Source organism: Drosophila arizonae, chromosome 3 (assembly GCF_054131065.1).
Source record: "Drosophila arizonae isolate 15081-1271.41 chromosome 3, UAZ_ARI_1.0, whole genome shotgun sequence".
NCBI classification, from domain to species: domain Eukaryota; kingdom Metazoa; phylum Arthropoda; class Insecta; order Diptera; family Drosophilidae; genus Drosophila; species Drosophila arizonae.
The window spans coordinates 4173018-4191879 of NC_142923.1; the positions used below are offsets into that span (position 1 = coordinate 4173018).

General features: G+C 36.4%; 2 protein-coding genes across 17 annotated transcripts in view; both read left to right on the forward strand.

The window, feature by feature from the left end:
- bun (TSC22 domain family member bunched) overlaps positions 1 to 18862 on the forward strand; it is a 135299-nt gene that overhangs the window by 11638 nt on the left and 104799 nt on the right. The window lies entirely within an intron of this gene.
- On the forward strand, positions 4 to 16908 carry LOC149269603 (uncharacterized). 2 transcript variants are annotated; one of them, XM_089463538.1, is made up of 3 exons: positions 4 to 15131; positions 15195 to 15810; positions 15847 to 16908. In XM_089463538.1, the coding sequence occupies exons 1-3, from the start codon at positions 15116 to 15118 to the stop codon at positions 16811 to 16813; spliced, it is 1599 nt and encodes a 532-aa protein (XP_089319664.1). In that variant the 5' UTR covers positions 4 to 15115; the 3' UTR covers positions 16814 to 16908. The 2 variants fall into 2 exon arrangements, with proteins under 2 accessions (XP_089319664.1, XP_089319663.1); XM_089463537.1 differs by having other exon boundaries at positions 15195 to 16908.

Here is an 18862-nt window from a genome sequence, read left to right on the forward strand (position 1 = left end):
AGTGCAAATATGAAAATATTACAGTTATAGAATAGATGAATAATAATCATAATGAAAATATACATGTCTTAGCAATGGAATGGAATATTTTACTTAATCCTATATTGTTTAATAGATAATATCTAAAAATAACAAATAAAAAAAACGTAGGAGGGGACTGAAAAATGAACATCTATTATATATAACGGTAGATGATACTTAAATGATATAAATTCTGAAAATATATTCGATTACTTTTGCCAGCAAAGCATTGCCTTTCAATTGAGATTGATTTGATTCCACACTTTAAGCATAAATCATTCTCGTTCGCTAGCTGAGCGAAAGAAATGCACTAATTGTAGCCTGCCCAGATGTGAAATCATGTGCTTTAAATAAACTGCATGATAGATCGGGAGATGTGCCCAAAAAATTTTATATGAGTCATCCCAGATATGCGTAATATGGGTAAAGATAACTCAGACCAGACAGCAAATTAGCAAATGTAGATAAGACTTTGTAAATTGTCGATATCGAAGGAGCTGATGTGTCGATAGCAGTCAATTGAGCTAGGCATGAATAAAAGGATATAAGGAGGATATCTATATTTGAATGTGAACTATTGCTGAATTGAATTTTATAAGAAATACAAAAAAGAAAAAAAAAACTGTCGTTATCGATTGGCAACTTATAGAAATTCTGTTCGATCAATGTATCGATAATACATTTCAAATTTAATTAGCTTAGTTTCATACTATTAATTATAGTTCTTGAAGAATTTTAGATCGTTTACTAAGTAATAATATAGGCAGTAAATATTTTTATTTTAAAAGCAAAATGAAGCAAATGTAAGATTTTAATATCAGTTTATCCTTATCGATCAAATCTATTTCCTATTGCCTGCGGCAATAAAATCAAAATGTTATAAAAATATCGCTTAGCCTTCGACCGATTATTTATTTCAATAGATCTTAGGTTATTATAGTATATCTATTTTTCCAGCAAATTATACTATAATTTCTCGGTAACAATACTCGCAAACAATCTTTTTTATAGCATTATATATATATAGATCAGAAATTCTTTTCAAAATGCTCATTCTATGTTAATTTATAGTTTTGTGATTATGATGTTGATCTTCAGCATCTGTTCTGCCTCTGTCAGTCATTTAGTTTCGGTTCGGTTCATTCACAAAAATTCTTGTTCATTCATTTGGCAGTCGAACGAACGTTCCAGCTTTGTTTAGAATCGCAGCTCTTCCTTATCGGCGTCTATTTGTGCTGTCCAAACATTTGTGTCGACAGTCCGAGTTTATGTTCTTATAATCAATTAGGCTAGCGGAGAGCTATTTATAGTGCCGACAGACCCTGAGCTGCGATTTGTGGACATTTCTAATGCTGTGTACTAAATTTAGACGCAATTGTTTGAACGCGCTTCGTATTGATATCGTAACACTCAGTCCTATCCAGATTTTTCTTTGGAATTCTTGCTCGATTGCGGTTCGAGTGCTGGGGGGAGTTTGGGGCGACGGGCTTGGGGTCTGCAGTAAAGTGCGAACACGCGCCACATTTGTGTGCCAAAAATTTGTGCGCTTTGTTGTGTGCCACTTTTTTTGCTCTACCTCTCCACTGCTCTTCGCATTCTGGCTTTTATTTCTGCCATCTTTTATAGACGTTCGTTCGTTGACTTGCAACATGCCCCAAAGGGGACCCTCCAGAGGTTGTCTCATTATAATAATTTATTTAATAAAAATTCATCAATGAAATTAGCTGAGAAAATGTTCGTGTGTGGGCGACCAAGCAGGCGAACTAGCTAGCCAGCCAGCTAGATGATGGGGCTGAAGGGGGGCGAGGACGGGACTTCAATCGTTGCCCATCAACAACAATAACAGGGGCGTGACACAAAAGGTCGCTTCAATTAAGCGCACTTTAAAGCGCACAAATTTTCGCTCAATTGTAAGGAGAGAAAGGGAGGGAGAGAGAACAAGGAAAAGAGAAAGAAAGCTTTATACCCCAAAAGTAATTTTGTTGTTGCGTGGCTTACGTGCACTGTGAACTAGGAAAAAGTTTAGGTTGAATAGTAAAAATATTTTTATGATTAGCATAAAGAAATGGCTTAAAAGAGCCAACGCTAATTGGTATACGAACTTGGTTCATAAATCAAATCAACGAAATGTAAACTAGCTTAATTCCAAGTACACGTACATATGTAAATAATTTTTAATAAAAAATGTAATCCTACGCAATAACAATTATTTAAAAAAGTTTTAAAATATTTGTAAAGTCGAAAGTTAGAGCTTTTCTCTCTGTTTCTTAGAAACTAGTTCATTAATAATACGATAAACCAGTTCGCCGGCAATATATTGAACCAGTTCATTAGGAAAGTGAACCACTTCACAAGTTCATAAGTGATTTTACTAAATTAATTTTTTCTCTGTTTCTCATGCGCGACGTAAAATAATAATCATAAATGTTCGCATAACTGGTTCCAAAATGACTTAAATAAATAAATAAAAAATATTTGTATATTATTTTTCCCAACAAACTGGAATTTTGTAACATTTGTCGTAGGGTATTTACTGTGCTTCAATGCGGTGAATATCATTTTAAATATTCTGTTTATGGATTAGGTTGTTGTAGTGGTTGGTGACAGTTGTGTCATTCGTTTGGCCAAACAGTTATGTGATGACTAATTTGTTATGTATGTGGGTTGAGTCTGTGGGTATATGTGTGTGTGTGTGTGTGAGACTGTGTGAGTCACTGTTAGTGTGTGTTAGTCTGATAAATTGATTGATCAACTGCAAATGGGGTAGAGCCGTTGCCAAGTTTAGTGCTAAAGACAAAGTCAAGGCCCCTCCCAAACACACATACAGCCACAGCTGATTATGACCACTTATGTTATGTATCTGTATGTGCGGATGTTTGTCTGTATATGCTGGCATAAAGACAACTGCAACTGGAAAATGTAAAGCGGCTGGCAAATTACAATGAATTATGTGGCTTGGCATTAAAAATAACCACAGCAAAGACACGGGCAGAGGCAGCAGCAGACGCCCGACTCGAGACAACGCGTCGTATGAGTAATGCAGCGAATATCCTTCTCCCTCTCTCTCTCGCTCACTCACTTGTTCACTCTTTGTCTGTCTGTCTCATCTGCTTTGTCCGACTTTGCCGGCTTAGCAACAGCTTTTGCGTTGTAATGCCTGTAAAACAAGCAGAGGCAAAACATGTGGGAAATTATGTTGAAAATGATCGACTAGCTAGATATCCTGTAAATGAGTGAATGTGAAAGATAACTTCCAATACCTTTATTTTATTATTCATATTAAATTTTAGATTTATATCCTTAGTTTTTCATATATTTCTTATAAATGTAAAATATAACCTTCATTTTTTGAATACCACTTTTCTAGCCCATTCAGTATCTAATGTCTGATATGCCCCAAACAAACTTGGCCATTTACAAGGGGTACTCAAATGGGCTGCACTTGACAGCTGGCTTGCCTGTTATGTATTTTACATAAGACAAATTTTCTTGCTTTTCCTTTTGGCCCAGAAGTTGTCCAGTTGGTGGTTATTGAAGTGCTGTGCCGGCTCGACTCTGATTGATGCAATGTGGCAAGGGCACAAGTTGTTGCAAGTGCACTTGCTTGCTTGCGGCACATGTCTGTGTGAGTGTGTGTGTGTGTGTAAAGGGAGACAGAGCAACGATGGAAGCTAGGGAAATCGTATGTTGTATCAAGTGTAGAGGCGAAAAATTAAGTGGAACCTGCTGACTGATTGACGGCTTTTATGTGGTTAAGATCACAGACTGAACCGTAGCCCCACTCAATCGAATGAAAATGAAAGTATATCAATAGTTAGAGAGGGATAAAGAGGAGTGGCCTTAGAAAGAGAGAGAAAATACGTATATTTGTATATGTTTTGTTATCTTTATATAATAGCTAAACCACTAGCCAGATTCAGTTGAAGCTGGTTAAATAATTCAAGCGAACAATTGGATAACAAAATGGGTAAATTGATAGCCGTGTGGGAGGCCAAAGAGTGAGATGGGGAAAGCATGAAAGAAAGGAAGGGAAGAGTGCGATAGAGTGAGAGAGAGGGAGAGAGGAATAGAGGTCTTTTATTCGGAACTACAATTGCAAACGTCTCGCTGATTTCTTGATTCGACTTAATTAATTGTCGTCGTATTTGCATGTATTATAATATGTGAGTGGAAAGTTACGAAGCTAACGAAATTGGAACTGGTTCTCCATAGATTGGAATGAATATTGTGTAAAATTAATTAAATTAAATTGCTAAAATGAAAATTTAATCCAATTTTATTAGGACTAACAAGACTAGACTAGAAATGAGAAAGAAAAATATATTTTAGAGAGTATATGTATAATTGTATATAAATGATGTACAATTTACCAGTATATGAACTAGATTCATCTACAATGACTCTTCATGTCTGTCGAGTTGATTAATTTGCCAGACTTGAAGTTAATTTTAAAATCTATGGATTAATTGCAATTTCTTGCTGTGTCCCTTTTTAAATATTTACCAGAATATATATATGAGCAAGCACATTTCATCATCCATCATTATCGCCATCCTCATCCTCATCAACCTCATCATCATCATCATTATGCAGTGGGCAATGGTCATCCAACCATCGAACAACTGGGCTCTGTTGTCATCGCCCTTGTGGCTGAGCTCATTGAGCTGTCATTTAAATTAGCGAATAGCGAAACAAATATAAAAGCAACAGTATATATGTATGTATGTATATATAGAAGAACTACACATAATTCGACGATTAATATGAAGAAAACAGAAATATAGAGAAGAGCCCAGAAGAAGTTTCAGAGAAGGGCATAGCTCTGAAGATACCCTGTGCTTCAAAATAAGATGAGAACAACTATAGATTACTTTGACTCTCATTAGCGATTGGATTCCCAGAGATAGATGGAACAACAATTTATCGAAAATATAATAATTGGAGCAAAACATATATCGATAATTGCAAAATTTATGTGTATGATCGTTAGTTTGTATAAGTCCAAAGTTCTTATCAACATAAACATAAAACTATGAATACATAATAGATATAAAAAGATTATGGTAGACACAGTGTTAAATCTAAATAGAAATCTCCTATATACAGATATATGTATATCTACTATATATTATAATAGCAAAATATTTCAAATTTAAGTAACAAGCTCAGCTTGAATGCCTGACCCTTCACATTATATATTCTTCACTTCTACGTACAATTGCCCACAACCAATATACCCTTTACCACATGTATGCAATGGGTATTGAGTCAGACAAAAGTTTTTTTTTTTTATGGCGAAAACCGTTGTGGAATTGTCGCAGACGCTGCGTATACGCAATAACACTTTGGAATGTCTAACACGCGTCTTTAATAAACAGCTCATCGCGCACGCTCTGGGCCGCTCACTAACTCTCTCTCTCTCCCTTTCGTTGTCTCTGTCTTTAGCTTTCTTCTTTCTCTGCTTGATATAAGAGTTTCTTGCGACCTTTTCCGCATTTTTAATTTATTTTGCAATATGAAACGTAAAGCCCAACACACATTTCATATTTTATACACACAGTAGTAATATATATATATATATATATATATATATATATATATATATATATATTGAGAGATCGTTCCAATGAGTGATATACGCATATATATGTATGACTATCGACAGATTTACTGCATTGGAACGCAGCGATCGGGACAGCAGCTACCAAAGTCAACGACCCAAACCAAGCGAACAGAGAGAAAAGAACTTGAAAAGAGAATGAGAGCGAGAGAGAGAAGGAGTAAGAGAGGGCAGAACTTCACTTGCGTCATGTGATAAGGCAAGGCAGCGATTGCTAATCCCTGGGCATGGAAATTGATTACCTCAGTGTAGTGAAAAACAATAGAGAGATGGGCAGGGAGTTATATGTAGAGGGGGAAATAGATATATATTCAAGGCGAGGCAACCAAAAAGAAACAAAAATAATAATAATAAAACAAGCGTTGGTAGTCATATGTCAAGTGTGGGTTAGGTTAGGCGCATGGCATTGACCGACTTTCTTAATTGAAGAACAAGAACAGAAGAGAAAGAAGAAGAGGAGGCTTCTCATACTTCCGGGAAGCATAGGGGCGCTCTATTACTCACAAATGTAGGCGCCAAAAAAATGTTATTGAAATTAAATGAAATCCAAAACGAAAGAAATTCGCATATATATACATATGTATACATGTATATATAAATGTATATCTATGTCAAAGTCATATGGCTGTCAACCAGATGTTACCTTACCTTGCCTTAAACAGCGAAACCAGAACGGTAAACGGAGGGATGGGCAGGGGACAGACGTAGGGGGAACAGGTAGGAGCAAGTCGACGAAATTCTTGACACCTGTCCGTTACGCTCGCATTACCAATGGCACGAGCATCGAGCAGTCAACAGCCAAACAGCTCCAATTTAATAAATAGTCATCAGCTCACGAAGATTTGAAAAATGTTTCGGAAATGGCAAACCGAAATGGTGAAGGTAAAATACAGGTAGAACAGTACAGAACTTTAACACTGTATAAGGAAAGCAAAGATTAATGAAAATATTGTTGAATAAAATATAAAATTTGTTGACAAGTCCGAAAATGAAAATATTTAAGATCTTTTGTGTGTTGAATCAGAAAATCATTTACCTAATTTATGATATTTCACGCTGGAAATATATAAAAATTAAGCTTTGAATTAACGATCGTTGCTTCCAGACTAACAAATAAATAGACAGATTTTATATGGCTTTAAAGTCTCAACACAATCTACTTCAAACCGCTTATAAAGACTCTAACAAGTAATAATTTATTGCAAAGATTTCGCCAAATAATTCTTAAATTTGTCTAGAATTTAAAGACAAATGACAAATGAACCTTTTCGACATTTAAATATAAATAAAATTCAAGTGAACTCAATTATTTATTAAAACGTCATACAAGTAATAAAGAATGCAAAAGTCAATAATAGCCATAAACCCGTATACATCATAGTTTCTTAGAACCCAATTCGAAGATAGATACTACTGATTAATGATTTTGTTTTCTGGAAGCTCATTGACAGACCAATGCTGAATGTATATATACTATATAGTATTGGTATTATCTGCGGCAAGGTCGTAAATTATTCATTTGCCAAAATTGTGCCTTGACTTCCTTCTTTTGGCCGAGCTGTCAAACAGGCGAAACATTTATTTTTATTTCTGTTTGCGGTTTTGACCTACTAAAAACTGCTCCCGAAAATTCTATAAGAGAGTGAAAACCAGAACGAAATGGTTAAAGAAAAATATGAAAAATGAGTTCACTTCCGCTTTCAGATTTTTTTTTGTAATTTCTTTATTTGTATTTTTTGTTGTGGTTTTATTATCGTTGGGGCTTTTAGTTCTTATCGAAGGCGGCGTGTGCATAGAGCTCCCGAACGAACTACTTGTTTATCTAAATTATCTGGCATATACTCTATATCTATTTGCTTGAACCAAATTGAATAAGTGAAACAACAAATGCTTGAAAATGAAAACCAATTGAAATCAGAAAGCAATTTAAATATGTATTATATATATTATATATGAAACAGCTGTGACAACATATAGGCTGGGCAGGAGGATGGGAGGAGCGACAGTTTTGGGGACGGGTTTACTGTGCAAATTAACGTCAGAATAATTTGGAAGAAGTCACCTAAGTTAAGCTAAAACATGTGTCGATTGCTGTTAAATGATGAAGTTTTATATGTATTTTATAGAAGCTTTATGTAGCTTAGTTTTTATGAAATACAGATTTATAGCACGGAATATGTGTATAGTGTGAATATAGTAAGCTTTTTAAGACAAATTTAGATTTTTTAAACATCAAAATTTAGCAAACTTGTTCAAAAAATAAAAAAAAAAAAAACATAAACAAATTTATATATTAAATACATGCTCTATAAATAAATTTTATAGGCATTATAAAAACATAAAAATAAATTGTAAACATAATAAATTAATACATATGTATGGCTTTACCATATCTACAATTTATCAAATTATAATAAAATATCAAAGCACATATCTCGATATCAAATGCTGCATAAACTGAGCTGAGCGCAGCTCTTTGAAATTTTTGCGTCTTTGCCACGTTCACAAATGAATTTATAGATGCGCCAGATGCTTGATAAGCAGCAAAACTCATTATATATGTACACATGTACATATATAGACATATATATATATAAATACTTTCACTTGAAAATTTATTGGCTCAAAATGTTCTGCAATCAGCAGAATTTTAATTCTGTATTTTTTTTCCTCATTTTTTGTTCTTGCTTTAAAAAAAAAAGTATTCTGATAATGTGCGCAGCTATTATCACGTTATCAACGCCTTCAACAGTTAAATGGTTGCCTTCCCCAGTTGAAAAACGTCACGACCAGTTACATCAGCATTTTTTTGGCCTAAAGAAATGATGTGTGTGGCAAGTGTGTTTGCACAGTGGGACGCATGCAGCAGAAACCTAAGTTCAAAATGATGAAGCACCCGTCAAAATTCTGATTATGACTTTATCAAAAACTGATTAAGAAGTGAAGTCTAAAATTACAATTATAAGTAAAAATATATATTTAGATATAGAAAAATGTATATTGTCTTCCGCTACTCTACTATTTTATATGTTTAGTTAGCCCTTGTTAGGCCCATATACATAAATTTCCATTTGTAAGTTAGAAAACAAGCCTTTTTACGTTTATTTCCCTAAACGTAATAATTCTAGTTGTATTTTTTTTCGCTTGCTTTTACAGCTCAGCGAGTCGCCAAGCTTCCCCCTCTCACACCCCCTTAAAGCACTTAAATAGTTGTATAAGAATGAATTGCGTCTTATGCGCACTTGCATACGCCTTTATACTATATGCATATAAAGCCTTTTATAGTATATGCATACTATGTACTCTATGCATATACTATGTAGCTTTCCGAAACCCAATGCGAAATACGTCGTTTGCTAATTTTCTTTTTGTGCGCAAACCAAAATGTAAAAAAAAGTAAATAAAATAAAACGCAGTTTGACCTTCAATGAAATTTGATGCGCAGCTCCAAACCAAAACGCAGCTTAAATTACGCCCTACAAAGGGGTTAAATGGAAGGCGAGTTGCTTGACCAGAGAGGGGGTAATGTGTGAGTATTGAAGCTAAGCAAAGCTTAGCTAAGCCTAAGCGCCACTCGATAAATGGAAACAACTTTCTAATTAATGACGTAGACATTTAATTCATCTATTCACTGGGCATGCGATATTTTACAATAACAAGATCGAAACGAAATACGGCACCAAAAGTAATTAGAGAAAAACAAATAGCGAAAAATAATCACATAAATCAGATCTTAAGCGAAGTCGGGGTACACTAACAACGGGAAATTTTAACGCCACACAAAAGCTAAAAATAAAATTTTAATAAAGTTTACCAAAACACGCCTTTAATTAGTAAAATTAAAGCACGATTTTCGTACATGCTTAATGTGACTTGATAATTTATGAATAATATGCCTATCACACTTTGTGTAGAGTATTTTCAGCTCAGCATTGGGTAATTCTCTCTTTGTTGTTTCTCCATGAGCCATTCAAAAGCTGCTCTTCTGCCCAGCCTAGCCTGTAATGCAGCAACGAGGCTCTCCCTCCCATAAGACGATGATGATTACGGCACACGCCTTTGACGTCGCGTCGTCTGTGAGTCGTCTCGTCACCAAGCACACATACACACTTGCGAGAGGGAATTTTGCATTTGTGGTTAGTTTGTGTTAGTAGCTGCAACGATCGTTGAGCCGGCGCATTTCAGCGTTTGAGGCGCACCCCCTCGTTCGCCGCTCACTAGCTCGCACACAGAAACACATGCATACGCACTCGCACTCGCACAGACACAGGCACAAGCACAGGCAAGCAGTCATGCGTTCGTTTTGTGTGTCTAAAAATAGCCACAAATATTGCTGTTGATTTTTATACGGACGTCGACGTTGGTTTTGTTGTTATTGTTGTTGTTGGTGCTGGCGCTGCTGTTGCTATCAACCATCACCTATCAATGTGCGACTGTTTGTTGTTGCTTTTATTATAATGCGCAGAGTGTTATGCTTATTGTTGTTGCTTAAAAATAAACTTTTCTGCGCGTGGCAATTTTTTTTTTTTTTTAGAAGCTTCACATATTTACCTCTCACTCTCTGAGAGAAAGAGAGCGTAGGCGCACTCTCTCGCTCTTTAAGCAAGCATGTGATAAAATGTTTATTCATGCTGTCGCTATCGCTCTCGCTCACACTGCTCGCACTTGCTCGCTCTGCTGTTAACTTTTCAATTTTGCAAAAATTGGCAAGTTTCACTGCAAAAAAGTTAATGATTTTTGTTGATGTGTGTGTGCGTGTTTTTTCAGTTTTAGTTTCTCACGCGCACATTTTTTAGCATCTTTTCGCATTTCTGTTGCTGTTGCTGGTGATTTTTGTTTGTGCCGCCACAACGGACCGCCGCTCTATGAATTGGGGGGCGTTGCATGTCTGTACTGTTATTTTTTTTTCGCAGTCGACGCCTACTTGAAGAATGTTAACTGCACTTTTCAATGGAAGCAATTGAAGAAGAAGACAGAAAAAGAGTTGCTTGGGACATTTGAATTTCCCTTTGTACGTTATGCAGTGAAACTGAAAGCATGATAAGTTATCAAATCTCTGCAGTTCTTGTAATATAATTGTACTACTCTACTTATCGTATAATTTGTTGTTGTTGTTGTTAGTCAGGCATAAACAAAATAATCTGAAATTATCTTCTAGCTAATCAAATATTTTTCAAATGATTCAATTACCACATGGAAATGAAATTTCCTTTGCATACATACATACATACAGTGGAATTCATTCTGTGATCTGTGTTGCTAAGCAGTCGCTTCTAATCACATTTTGCACACAACCTGCCCCACGGTCTGACAAGCTCAATGGAATTGGCCGTGAACGAAAATCAAAGAGAATAAAATAGAAATTGTTGAACAGGTGTTTCCAAGTGCGAAAAAGGGAATACCTCCGATTACGTTTGAAATTCGTTTATAAAGTTTGTTCGCTCTTGCTTTTATTGTTGTTGTCTTCAAATTGGCACCGTCTCTCTTGCGTGTACGTGTGTGTTGTTGTTGTTGTTGTTGCTGTAAAATTGTGACAGGCGCCAAACGGCGTTTTATTGATTTATGAGCGAGTGGAATGATTGATTGATGATTGGCTTTGACTTTCGGCTGTATTGTGATATTTGCAATTCAAATTCAACCAAAATACAAGAAAGAGAGCAATAACACATACACTGACGTACCGCAAAGAAAGCGCCGTGAGAGAACGAAAGAGAGAGAGAGAGAGAGAGAGAGAAATTAAATGAAAGCAGAGAAGAAAATTATTGATAGACATCAGTTGGCTGTTGATCTAAACCAAAACGTTGGAAATCAGGGCAAGGGGCGCTGGGTGGTGGACGGGAATGGGGCGATTGGCGACGAGGACAGTTGGACGGCCGAAGCGAGCACATGATTGAAATAAAACGTATAGCACAAAAGAATCCCAACAATAAGGAAAACAACGAAAAAAGACAACAACAAAAAACAAAACGACAACAAAAACAAATAACAAAACAAAACAAAATAAAAGGAATACATATGTATTCATTTATTTTAGCTCATAAATTTAATGCCAGACGAATGGCATAAGATGTAGCCAAAATGGTTGCTCCCTAGTTGCCACAGTCTATCCCTGTCTCGCTCGCTCGCACTCGTCTTCAATTGTATCTAATATCGCCACAGTGTGTCAATTATCAATAATATCACAATGAAATTATAGCTGAAACTGCGTTTCCTTGGATAACGATGTTTTCTGATTGTTATTGAATTTCGCAAAGTTTTGTTGAGATATTAGGATTACTTTTTTTGAGTAATCTAATACTTTAACATTCAAATATAATATTGTACCCATATATAGAAACTATTCCTCATTTCGTTCTTATTTCCTCTTACCTTTTCCTACCTCTTTAAACCCCTCAATTTATCTACTTTTCTTTTTACTTTTTCCTTTATTTGTTCCTACGAACCAGTATACTCATACTGTCCACACCATATGCTAATCTGGTAACCATTTCCTTTCGTCAAGTCGTTTGGGCTTTTGTCATTTCCGGTAGACAGACGCTACATTCTATAGAGTAATTCGGAAGGAAAGGGAAATGGGCATTTGGCTAGGTTGAATTTTCTACTTGACCATAACCTTGAGTGTGCTATTATGGAAATTGAATGCGGCAACGAATCGACCTCCCATGAGGCGTACTGCATATTCAATTCCATAGAAAGTAATATGCTAGTATATTAGCTTGTTATAATTTTAGCCCATGTCAAACAAACCCAATTATATTATGTATATAACATTATATTTAACAACATATTTAACTTTATCCACATACATATGTATGTGTGGCACGATTTTTATAAAGGAAAACTTTTTCCTTTATGCATGTCAAACTTAATTTGTTATTTATTTAGACGACAATTTTTTGAGGAAGGCACAAAAAAAAAAAAAAAAAAAAAAAACCTGAGCTTAAATAGACAGTAAACAAACGCCGAGAAAAATCGAACCAACAAACGGAACTACTTGTGGCATGATACGAGCCAGCTACCACAAAAATTTTCTACTCCCTTAACTGTTCGTTGACTTGACTGAAATTATTTTTGTAAGCAATATATGCGATATATAATAAAAATAATTTTTTTTTTTTTTATTAAGGTAAATTAATATTTAAATTAAATGGATATTTATTGATTTGGTCTCGAAATCTATAATGCTGAGAATGGTACTTTTTTGCCTATTAAAATAAGAGCTAATAAATTTTATTTTTCTGAAAGCTACTGTTATCGATAAATATCGACGGTTTTTTCTTTAACATGAGTTTGTAATAATGTGTATAATGTGTATAAATTTAATTTCGTTTAAGTTATTTAAAAACAAATAAATGCATTTTCCGACCTTTTCTTCCATAAATAGTACACGTAAAATTCCAGTGAGTAAACAAGTTATCTTTTGGTATCTGAGTAGCAGCTGAAAGGGTTTAAAGGGCAGCCGAGAAGTTGCGACTTGTGTTGTTTACCCTGTTTAGCCGGATACGGGGTTCGCTGGTATAACGAACGACCTTGACAGCGAAATACTTATTATCGGATGTGACTGAAAATGAAAAAAAAAAAAAAAAACAAACAACTTAAATGGAGTGATGGGGGGAAAACTTGATTATGGATTTGCATTTTGGGCTGGAAAACGCAATTTGCAGGCGTCGTGGAGTGCAAATGAAAATCAATAAAATTGCAGCAGACGGCCAAATGTGAAATGGGAAAACGGGAAAATGTCAAATGGCGCTACAAGCGCTAAAAACTGAGTGAAAACCGAAAAGCAAAAGCTAACTGAACGTGAAAGTTGTAAAAAGAAAACAGGGAGATGGTAAACGAGGAGAAGAAGGAGAGGAGAAGTAGGGAGCAGGACAAAGGCGTTACCGCCTTTCTTTCATTAGCGCCTCTGCCAAAGGGGCTAAGTGGGCGTATGTGTGTGTGTCTGTGTGGGCGTGCGAGTGCGGGGGCGTTGTCTGCCACAATTTTCGCGTAGGCTTAAACGTAGATTTATGCGCAGATTTAACCTGAGGCTGAGCAAGCTACAATCTACATCTGGTTTAATTTGATGCAGTTGTTGCTAGAGCTGCCAATAAGTTCAATTGAACTGAACTGGATTAATGATTAATCCAAATTTGAACAAAAGGAAATTTTTTTAACTGACTCTTTTTTCAATTTGTTATTTGTATGTCTTACAACTTGCCAGAAGCCTAGGCCAAACAAAAAATTATTTAATATTTCTGTCCTACATTCAAAATAGAAATATGATATTTAAACGTTTTTGTTGCTCAAAACTAATTCGAGCTAGTTCATTATTAAATTATAACTACTCAAGTAATAAACTTGCTTTAGTTTTTAAGCGGAATTATATTCGCTCATTAGCGTTCATTTGTGGGCGTTGGCGAAAAAAAAAATTCACAAGTGTGCAAAGTTAATAAGCGTAACTGCGATTGCTTCATGACGTCGAGGAATATATGTACGTATATAGAGGGTAGGCTGAGAAAAAGAAACATATATATTTCTAATACATTAAGTAGGACATTCTTGAGGCTGCCCTCGTAAATATTTATATCTACGTAGTATCAATTTCTGTTCACAAGACGCGGGGCGAGCGGGTGGTGCAAAATTTGCGTGACAAAATGCACTCTGGTTATCGCGTCGCTTTGCTTTGCATGGCCCAAATTGGAGCTGGAGGTGATGGGCAAAGGCAAGAGGAGCAGAGAATGGGAAAGGTTTTCCATAATGCATTGTATTTTCGCACCTAATTACGCCCTCACGTCGTCCACTGTTTGTTAATTCATTAAGCATATTTGCCTAGCAGAGGAAGCAAAGGAATCGTTCTCTTCCACTCTGCCCCACTGTGGATAGGGCCAGGCCGAAGAGAATGTTTGACTTTTATGCGAACTTAAGTGAGCATTCGTGTGAGTTGCAGTTAAACAAGCTATTGATTGCCTCAAACCCATTATCAATTCGAACATTTCCTTTTATTTTTACTGACGCACATTTCGCTTGTGCCTTATTGGATTTGCGAGCATTTCCGGAGGTCGATGTCCGCTCTATAAAGAAAAAAAAAAAAATACACAATTTGCATACTACAATTGAGCGAAATGTAGGGAAAGAAATATACATACCTATACATATATATATGAGAGGAAAAAAAATTTCTCTTCATTCACGAAAAGTTATCAGCTTAATTCAAAATGTTCGCCATGCTTATTGAAATTTCGTGCAATTATACTTATTTATATAATTAAAAATTGTAAGAGAGGAAACTTAAGATGTCTCATGATAAGATATGGTCGACATCAAAAGGATCAAAGCAAAATACCGCGCAGCATCTCTCCTACTGACAATGAAAAACACTATCTCAATCAATAGAACATTCGATAAGAGCCAAACAGGATAGAGTCACCACTATAAAAAGAGCTTGTGCCACATTTTCGGTCATCATTAGTCTGAATTCCAAGTCCAGTCAAGATGAGAGCACAATACGGTAGTTATAGTGTCACATACCTTTTGCAAAGGCCCTTCATTGTTATCTCTAAAACTTTTGCAGTCCTTTTGGCTTGCCTTGCCCTCCTGGCTGTCTCCATTGAAGCTGCCTCCCTAAAATCATCGGCTAGCAACGATCTTTATCGTCGCGTTGTCTGTGTGAATAAGCCGAATGGATTCCGTACTCTTCAGCCTGATAGTTGCTCGCAGTACTTCGAGTGCTTGGCTGGTGTTGCTGTGCAAAAATCATGTGAACGCTTCTATGATCCCAATGTACAGCGTTGTGTTAACTACAACACCGGTTGCATCGAAGTAAAACAGGAGAGCGACGTGAAACCTATCGCTGGCAATGTGGTAGCAGCAGAGCCGTGTGAAACGACAACTCCTCCTTGTGTTGAGACTACAACTCCTCCTTGCGCTGAAACTACAACCACCACCTGTGCACCACCAGCAACACTGACAACAACTACCACAAAAACAACGACAACTACACCCAAGACAACCACAACAAAAACAACTACAACAACAACGCCCAAGACAACCACAACAACCACTTGCACCACACCAACAACAACTACAACAAAAACAACGACAACAACTACACCCAAAACAACCACAACAACAACAACCACATGCACCACACCAACAACAACCACAACAAAAACAACGACTACACCCAAAACAACCACAACAACTACACCCAAAACAACCACAACAACAACCACTTGCACCACACCAACAACAACTACAACAAAAACAACGACAACAACTACACCCAAAACAACCACAACAACAACAACCACGTGCACCACTCCAACAACAACCACAACAAAAACAACGACTACACCCAAAACAACCACAACAACAACGACCACCTGCACCACACCAACAACAACCACAACAAAAACAACGACAACGACAACAAAAACAACTACAACAACTACACCCAAAACAACCACGACAACAACAACCACTTGCACCACACCAACAACAACCACAACAAGAACAACAACAACCACAACAAAAACCACCACAACAACAACGACCACCTGCACCACACCTACAACAACCACAACAAAAACAACTACAACAACTACACCCAAAACAACCACAACAACAACGACCACCTGCACCACACCAACAACAACCACAACAAAAATAACGACTACACCCAAAACAACCACAACAACAACAACCACTTGCACCACACCAACAACAACTACAACGACAACAAAAACCACCACAACAACAACGACCACCTGCACCACACCTACAACAACCACAACAAAAACAACGACAACAACCACAACAAAAACAACTACAACAACTACACCCAAAACAACCACAACAACAACGACCACCTGCACCACACCAACAGCAACCACAACAAAAACAACGACAACAACAACCACTTGCACCACACCAACAACAACTACAACAAAAACAACAACAACTACACCAAGGACAACCACAACAACAACAACCACTTGCACCACACCAACAACAACCACAACAAACGCAACTACAACAAAAACAACGACAACAACTACACCGAAGACAACAACGACCACCTGCACCACACCAACAACCACGCCGAAAACAACCACTTGCACCACACCTACAACAACCACGTGCACAACAACAACCTGTGCTCCCCCTAAGACAACACCCTGCTCATCTTAGGGACGTAAAAGTTTACCCAGTCAGAGCACAATAGTTTACATTCCTCTTATTGTGGCTATATGAAAACGTGTTAAATAAACAGTGCAGAATATTCAGCTTTAAATCTTTTAATTTTGAAAGCTTGCATATTGATATATAACAAGAATGCCTAGACTTTAGGTCTCCCTCCTCATGCATTGATCAAGTATTTCTACTTTACTTTTAACTTCAGATCAAGAAATTTACATTTTAATCTGGTTCTGGTTTTCAGCATGCTTCCCATCCAGTCCAATTAACAAATAGTTCGACTAGATTATAATACTGAATGAGATCTCGAACATGAGTTAATTAAAATAACGAAGCAACAAAGAGAAAAACACGAAGATGAAGAAGCAGACAGACAACGTCATAAATTTTCGACATAAATAATTAATAGCCAATTTTTCGCCTGCCAAAAAAAAAAAAAAAAACAAAAACAAAAAAATGAAAACTTAGGAATTTTTGTTATGGAGGCGTTTATTGGATGCCGTTCAGGCTAACGCCTACATAGAGAGAACTGCAAATTTCTATTACTTTCTTAATGTGTGTGTGAGAGAGAGAGAGGCAAGGTGAGTGAGAGTGGAACAGTATGAAAGGATGGAGGGGGTGCAACTGGCAGTCGCAAAATTTATCATCTTTTTTCATATACTTCCGGAAACGTTGTCGGAAATGTTTGTGTGGCTAAATGGAAATAACTTGTTTACATGATAATTGTGTTTCGTTTTCGTGTGGTAGCCTTAAATGAGAGTTGGGCAAACGTTTAAGAAAATGAGCGCAAAGAGAAAGGGAGAAGACCGCACTGAAATTTTATAGACATATGAGTCATCGACACAAGGACTTTTAAGCATAGAATACTCCTCTAAATGAAATTAAATGCTTTCATTTAATGTTGAGATCATACGTGATCATAGGCAGTCGAATTTGAAATTTTCTTTATATATTTGCCTTGTATATGCTTTAAATTTATAACATGATCGTATAAAGTGCTTAAATGTTCCCCATACTCTAACTATGGGTAATGCCAAATCTATTATGCCTAAAAATAGAGCACTATAAAATTATTTTTTTTGTAAATAAAAATTTGATTATTATTTAATTTTTTAAATAATAATAAAATTTTTATTTACAAAAAAAAAATTTTTTATTTACAAATAATAATAAAATTTTTATTTACAAAAAAAAAGTAATAATAAAATAAAATAAAATAATAAAGTTTAATTTACCGAATTTCCATTTTATTTGGTGCTCTTCTGCTCATTCCTTCTCTTTTCTTCTGCAACTCAAAACTTTTATACTGCTTGCCTTTGTCTACACACACACATACAGATTTAAATATGCATGCATTTATATAGACATATGTGTACACGTATTTAATACAAATAAAGTTGAAGCCGGTTTATTCCTTTGTCTGCCATTTGAAGCTATTTTGCCGGTTTTTATTATGGTTCGCTCTTTATTGTTGCTGTTGTTGTTGTTTCTGTTTGTTTCGGCTCGTTTTTTTGTATTTGTTGTCGTTTTATTAGTCATCCACATGAGTCGCAAACCTAACCTCACCCAACACCTTCCCCATCTCCGAAAAGTCCGCCATGTATACAGCGAAAAACCAAAAAAAGAAGAAATAATGAAAAAACTCCAACTGAAAGTCTTGCCTCTCGCTCACACCTCTTGCCAGCCTTTGTTTGTCAGTTGCGTATGGCTTGTGCTTGTGTGTGTGCGTGTGCATGTGTGGATTGTGACGACTCAGCTGACGCTGACGCCAGCAGCGGAACGCAGCTGAGCAAGCTAAGCGCCAAACAGCTGTTTGCTGTTATTGTTGTTGTTGCTGTTGCTGGTGTTGTTGCCGCTGGGTTTTTGGCTGTTGCCGGCGCTGGCTGACAACGCCCACATGACATCCACGCACACACACACACATGCACACAAGCGAGTACCGGAATATTTGTGGGCGGACTGCAGCAAATGTAATTGAAGTTGCGTTACATAGCAATCAGCTTTTAGTTGTGACGCTTGCGTTTGCTTTTTATTTGCAAGCTG